General features: G+C 37.3%; 1 protein-coding gene across 1 annotated transcript in view; it reads left to right on the top strand.

The window, feature by feature from the left end:
• The window catches only part of LOC100539909 (matrix metalloproteinase-16), a 37,668-nt gene extending 32,298 nt beyond the window's left edge, over positions 1-5,370 (top strand). The window contains exon 5 of the mRNA XM_031552964.1: positions 5,276-5,370. Within this exon, the coding sequence (XP_031408824.1) occupies positions 5,276-5,370 (95 nt within the window). The remainder of the gene's footprint in view (positions 1-5,275) is intronic.
• The last annotated feature ends 2,278 nt before the right edge of the window (positions 5,371-7,648 follow it).

Below are 7,648 nucleotides of genomic sequence, written 5' to 3'. Positions count from 1 at the left end.
TTTTCCCATGCACAACCATGACAGTAAAGCAAAAGATTTAGCACATCTAAACTAAAATAATAATAATCGTAAATACTGGGGAAAAGCATCATTTTTAAATACATTTTGCCCTTTTACTTGTGCCACTTCTTTGTTTTAGGTTACTAACCAGGCAGACCTGGTTAGTAGGACTAACCTTTTGCAGTCTTGACTTGGCAGTGGAATTACTATTCACCATATACTTCATGAGGAAATTCCACACTCTAATCTCTCTCATGATTTCATATGGGATACATGGGATACATGAACATATACTGGCAAATCTGGTTTCTTATTAAGACATATAATATGGATGTTCAGTTTCCTGTTTTGTAGAAAGAACACGGGAAAAAAACGTAAAAATATGCATACTAAAAGAGTGGAAATTCCTTAACTAAAATGTAATGTAGGTTTAATATAGCTGCAGCAACAGTGAAGTCAGTGAAGTCAGTGTTCTCTGGCTCACTGTGAGCTCAACTCTGCAGCTTTTAGGACTACATCTCAGTATTTACTGTAGTGCGGTCTACAACATATACATATCCTGCAGCCTTCTTCTATTTAAGACCTTATCACAAATCTTTGAATCCATGTTGAAATTGCAGATAGTAACGTGTCTGAGATCATGACAAAATAATATGTGAATTGTTTTTTGAGTTTTTTTTTGTCATAGCAATACAGAACAAAAGAAGTGGGCACATTTCTACGTGAGAAAGAGATAGGTCATGTAAAAACTAAATGTTACATGCTTGTGCTTTGTCTTTTCTTTGGCAAGAAGACAGTTGTTGCCACGGCTGATACAGTCACTGTTTGGCTCTCTGGTTGTACATCACAGGGATTGGAGTGACCACACAGCTTGTCATGAGGGTCAGGGCAACCACAGGGCTCATCAGAAGGGTTACAGCAACCACAGCTCCATCAGAAAGATTGGAGCAGACACAGGGCTCATAGTGAGGGTTGGAATAACAGCAGGGCATGTTGCAGGAGTTGGAATTGCTACAAGATCTGTCCTGGGAGTTGGAGCAGTTGCAGGGCCTGCTGAACATCAAACTTGAAGCAGAGTGACTGGAAAGCTTTGTGGCAAAAAAGGATCAGGGGTGCTTGTTGGCAGCTGGCTGAACATGAACCAGCAGTGTGCCCCAGGTGACCAAGACCAATGGCATCCTGGCTTATATCAGAAATACTGTGGCCAACAGGACCAGGGAGATGATTGTCCCTCCGTAGTCAGCACTGGTGAGGCTGCACCTCGAGTACTGTGTTTGGTTTTGGGCCCTTCACTGCAAGAAAGGTATCAAGGCCCTGGAGCATGTCCAGAGAAGGGCATTGAAGCTGGAGAGGGGTTGGGAGCCCAAGTCTTACAAGAAACAGATGAGGGAGCTGGGATTGTTTTGTCTGAAGGAGGCTCAGGGGAGAAATTTTTGCCCCCTCTTACAACAGCCTGAAAGGAGGTTGTAGTGTGGTGGGGGTCATCCTCTTTTCCTAGGTAACAGCGACAGGACAAGAGAGAATGGCCTCAAGTTTTACCAGGGTAGGTTCAGGTTGGATATTAGGAAAAATTTATTTTCTAAAAGAGTGGTAATACATTGGAACAAGCTGCCCAGGGAGGTGGTGGAGTCACCGTCCCTGAAGGTGTTCGGGAGACATGTAGATGTGACACTGAGGGACATGGTTTAGTGGACATAATGGTGAGTTGATGGTTGGACTAGATGATCTTAGAGGTCTTCTCCAACCTTAATGATTCTACAATTCTATTCTATAATTTATCTTGTCAGTCTTTTTTGTAGACTAAGTTAGATTCTATATTCTGAAAAAACACATTGATGTCTTCTGTTAAAAAGAGGAAACGTCATCGGTAAAGAACTGGTGGATACAGAATTAAGAGGTAGAAAATAGCAACAGAAAATTCCCTATACTCTTCTGTGTAAGTACTGAAGTACATCTGGCTATATCTGGCTCTTTACTTATCAAGTAGACACTAAAAAGTCAGCATCAGTTGCAGACATTAGGCCTATAACTAAGACATACTATTAGCTGTTAGAAACTTGCAGCAATACTACATCACTAGAAGGTAAGCATTGTGGAAATGAAAAAATGACATTGATGAATTATTCTTTAGATTCTAATATATTGCATCAACTTCAGCAGTTGTTTATGAATATCATAGTGGTGTTTTAAGTGGTATCACTGTAGCAATAACAAGATGAGATGCAAAATCTGATGCAGATATTAACTCAGAAATTGCAGATTAGAGGAGTATATAATTAATTGGCCCATGTGGAGAAGTAATCTGACTATGCAAATACTAATTCTGGAGTTAGCTTATTTACCCATATCACAGCCTTCAAGCTCTTTTCAAGGTGACATCAGCACTTAAACTGTTAAATTCTGTGCTGTGCAATAAAAGTTAGATTCCTAAATGTGTATTTTCTGAAACATGCATATTGAATTACACAGGCATTTTAAATAATTTCACTTATAGTGTCTTTGGTAGAGACACCTTAAAAAACAGAAGTCAAAACATTTTGAAATTATGAAACCTCACAATTTTACTCAACACCTGTAGTAATTTGGTTTTTATGATAAAATCTGAGAAAGGAACAGGAATACATGAATAATAATGATATGCAACTGCACTATTGAAGATGTTTGTGAAATTGTTTTGATCCATGCTTTCTTAGCTTGTTTGATTTATTAAGCTTTCAGATTTTAGAACATAAATATACTGTAGTTTATACCATGCACTGTCATTTAGTACTAACGATTCATTGATAAATCCTCTTCTATCATAGAAATTACTGAGTTCTCAGATACTCTGATTATCATCATAATAATCTTGCTTCATCTTTAATTATTATATATGTGATTTCTTTGTTCTCAGTAACACTTTAATGTCAACATACTGTTTTAAAGAGCACTCTTCTTTCCTTAACTAGTAAAGACCTGAATGGCTGAAATTCATCAATGTATTTCATACACTTTAAATTAACCCATACTTTATCTTTTAGAGGAAACAAGCATACAGACAAGTGACAAAATTATATCTATTCTGTATCCAGATGGTGGGTATAGCCCAGCGTTCATATCAGATTCAAATGAATTATAAAAAAGATCTTTCTGTCATGGCTGGAAATAGACACACTACAAACAAACAAACAAAGTAGCCTAAGCATATTGGCAATGACATCCGAAATCTGGAAAGTGATACAACACGTGCTGAACACGTGGGTTCTGTAGACTGCTTCAGAATGTGCATATCTCTTACAAACTCCTAGCATCTCTCTAGGTTTCCTCACCTCTGACTTCTGCTTATTTTTTTTTCCCTACAGTTCTGAAATAAGAAGCTGAAATTGTGAGGGAATTTTTCTAATAAAAAACATAATGGTGAAAAGCATGGTTTTATCATTTTAAAATGTCTGGGGAAAAAAAAAAAAGAGACATAAACATGAGTTTCAAGAAGTGAGAACAAAATGTGTAGTTTTAAGCTAATTTTATTTCTGTTAATTCATCCAGAAGAATATGTGTGAGTATTCAGTTCCTTCTGAACCTAACACTGTTCATTTAAATTCCAGTGTTTGCTAACAGGCCAACCACGGAAACTAACATACCAATCTAGGGCAAGCAGATGTTTACTAAAGAGAGATTTTAACTTCTAATTTCCTACAGGTTAGTGTGAATAATGAAAAGTCTCTTCTTTATTTTAAAAAGATTGGAGTGACTCACATAAAAAGAGTTCAAATACATAAAAGGCTGCTGCAGAGGGGAAAAGAATAATCAGTTCCCTTCACCTGTAGCAGGTAAAATGAGAAGCTACGGGCTTCTCAACAATTCTACAACAATGGAGGTTCAACTCTGAGGCAAACCGCACAGCAGTAGGATGGGAAAGCACTATAATGGAGAGGGAAGTGATAGAGCTTGTTGTCTTGCAGCTATGTTTTTCTGTGCTTACCATAACAGGGAGGTTACTTGGCTGTCAGATTGCTGCAGGGCAGAAAAGTCTTTCCCAAAAGCTCTACTCGAAGTAGCAGTATTTAATCTTTCTAAACTGCATAAAGGAATGGGAGTTAACACTCATTCTGGAGCCTCTGTGAAGTGTCTCTGTTGACATCCTGGATTTTATGTTAACAGAATTATAGGATAGTTTGGGTTGGAAGGGACCTTAAAGATCATCCAGTTCCAACTTCTTGCTGTTGGCATTGTTGCCACCCTCTGGCTCAGGTTGTCCAGGGCCCCCATTCAATCTGTCTTGATAGGTTATGCACAGCTTCTTTGGGCAACTTTTTCCAATGCCTCATCATCATTTGAGTAAAAAGTTTCCTTCTAACATCTATGTTAGATGTATCTACTTCACTACTTACTTTTACCAAGACAATTTAGTTTCTCAGAGTGACAGATGAATAGCTGGCACTGTGCTAGCATTACTGAAGTGTTTTAATGCAGAGAGACATTTAATTGCATTAGTGAGGGAATGGGAAATTCTTGTGGCCATAGTTTCTTAAATAGGTTGCCTCAAAATTACAAGGATGTGAGAAAATTGTTTTAACTTATTCTCCTACTGTGGCTGCCTCATTCTTATTCTTCTCCTCTTCGTTATTTTCTCCTCCTCTATATTTTGGACTTAAGTTTCTCGTTCATAGTTCCCATCAATTGTACTGTGCACAGCTCTTAGAAGCATTTTTCATTTATTTTGCAGACTGAGCCAAAGACCTTCAAAATCTGGTAGCAGAAGTCTGGAGAGTCTGAGGAATAACACAGGAATCAAATTTGTTGTCTTTTGTTTCATTTCATGATGCATGACAATACAGAACACTAATAGCTTTTAATTGTATCAGGATTTGTTCTCCAAGCATTTACCAGTTACTGGTCTTTGGAGTCCAATTTCTCTGAATTTTTAGAAAAATGAACTTGCTTTCAGACTGTCCTCAAATGTTCGAATATGTAGACTTCTATTTATTATTTTGAACATACAGGCAGTTTGCTCCTTTTATTCAGTGTTAGAATGATTATCAGTTATCCTGTATTATAAGGAGGGAATAGGCTATACTGTCCTTTCTTGCTGTTTTTCTTTTAATTTTTCCCTGTGTCTGCTGCAGCACTGTGCTTAATTGTATTTTGTCCAGTCTTTTCCTTTTCTGCCATGAGCAATACTCCCTCAAGCTCTTTTGTCTGTCACTCTCCTTATGGCTTTTCTAATTTAGATATCCAAAGCTTTAGCTACTGGTAAATTTGGTAATTTATAAGCCCATATCCCTGTTTCCTTCAGAGAGGATGTTTCAGAGTGGTGAAAGGCCTCTCAAACTTACTGAGCAGTTTTCTGTGCCCTTAGCACTTAAACAGAATGTCATGGAGCGTTACTGAGTGTCTGTACACCAAAGTCATGCTGAGAAGGTGGCATTGTTTTAGACAGCAGTGATATGCTGTTCAGAATTATTTTTCTTCCGTAACTCATCATTTGTTTTAATATCACGCTGACATTCTTCTTGACTTTTCTGCACTGACTTGATGAGTCTCAAGATAACCCCAGTCTTAAACGTACTCTTTGTAAATATTAATTCAAAGGAACTCTACATGTTATCCTGAGAGAAACACTCTCTAAGTCAAACTGATCTGTTGCTTCCATTGTCTTTTTCTACTTATCAAATTGTTCTTGCCAGCCTTCCACCTCTGACTGTCCTTTCAGAGCATCCTCCAATAATGGAAGGAAAAGCAAACTTCCTACAGGAAATGAGAGATAAGCTAAATGATCTGGGTGATGTCACAAAATAATACAAACTGAAAGTTCACAAGTTCATCCTCAAAGCGGAAAAAGCGCAAGTCAAGTGTATACAAAGTTGAATGTAGGTACGGATTGTAGCAATTCAGTTTAATTGGAAATAAGAGCATCATCCTGTCTGTTGAATATGCTTTTTTTCTCATTTCTGAATGGCTCTTGTATATAGAGATAAGGTGAGGGTGAGAGCAGTTAGGCTAAATCTTAATCCTGTCTGTATTTCATTCTTCTGTTGTCTGAACCTCATGACATTTTTGAGATTTTGTGTGTACTGTATGCTGGGTAGGTAAAGCTTTTAAAATCATTAATATCTGAGCTCATAACCTGAAGATTTTCCCTATATCTAGTGCTAGTCTAATCCTTCACAGTGTTCACCTATAATATGTTTTCACTGCACAATAAGGTTAACTATAACAATAGATTGATCCACTTGATCTACTAGAGGTACTTCTGTGGGAAGCTTATTCTTTTTAACTATGTAAAATGGGAGTGCCAAACAAACATGGCTATCTGGACTGGATTCTTCCAGCTAAGCATAAGGTTGAAAACTGTAAAATGCAAAGTTTGGTGTCAGACTGTGTGTCAACTGTGTGTATGAGGCACACGTAACTCACAGTGCACTGTAAAGGGAAAGTAGGTAGATGCAATTTGTTAATAATTCTGGATCTATGGACTGAGATGTGACACAATTGAGAGAGGTGACTAACTATAATTTTCTTTCTATTTATTATTATTTTTTTTTAAGAATGGAAGATCAGACTTACGGGATTGCAGGTGATTTGTTACTGTGGGGAGTGAAATGAAAGGAGTGCAATCTAACTGTAGCTCATACAGTGGCAATATATGTGTGCTTTTCACTACAGTAAGATGTTCCAATCCTTGGATGGGAAGCTAAGACATTTTCAAAGATATATCATTACTCTCATCATCTCAGAAGCCTTTCACTGGCTTTTGTATAGGCTAGATTTTTAGAATACTTAAAAACATTAGGATAACTGCAGCTACTTGTTTGTGAAACATTGCCTCAAGAGGACAGCATGTTTCTGAGAGTTTTCCAGGTGTACTTAAGATATTGGCTTTAATCCATAATGCTTTCAGTTATTTGGACCATGTCCTCTTCCTCTCACTTCTACACAATTAAGATCATAAACAGTTGGCACTAAGTCTGTCTTGATCTGAAGAGAAGGATCCTCTTCCTAGGGAGATTCCTGTAAGTGCACAGACTCTGCTGCTTCCCTGTCTCCCAACCACTTGCTTTGCTTATGAGTATGCAAGTTTTATGTTCCTGGAAAACTGAATCTCTCCTCACTCTCTTTTTTGTGTTCTTTGAGAGAAGATAGCAAAGCAGTGTAAATGTGTGAGAACTATTGTGGATTTATTATAGTTGATGAATATTATTATATACCCTATGTGACATATTTGTGGATTTTATATTTCCCCTGCTTTAAAATTCTTTGAAGTGCATACAGCCAGGAATAGGTGCTTAAGCTGTAACTTCAAATAAATAAATACATTAGAAATATTTGAAGCAGGTAGTTTCAGATAATAAAGGGAGTTGGCTCCTGGGTATAAAAAACTGTAATTCGTGAAAGAACAGAATCTTTATTAAAGAGAAGAAATAAAAGCTATAAAGAATTTCTTCTCTGCAAAAATACCTCCAACAAACTAACAGGTTTTATGCTTGATGAATTAGAAATTTCATTATATAGCATACAAAACTAATTACTGGGGAGCATTTTACTTACCTCTAATTTCTATTTAATAGCCACTGAACTTGTCATTGCAGGTATGGTTACAAAAGTATGGCTACCTTCCACCAACTGACCCCAGAATGTCGGTGTTGCGCTCTGCAGAAACCATGCAATC

This window comes from Meleagris gallopavo, chromosome 3 (genome assembly GCF_000146605.3).
Source record: "Meleagris gallopavo isolate NT-WF06-2002-E0010 breed Aviagen turkey brand Nicholas breeding stock chromosome 3, Turkey_5.1, whole genome shotgun sequence".
Taxonomy (NCBI): Eukaryota; Metazoa; Chordata; class Aves; order Galliformes; family Phasianidae; genus Meleagris; species Meleagris gallopavo.
Note: the sequence above shows the minus strand (reverse complement) of the source record. Positions and strands in the feature narration are given on the sequence as shown.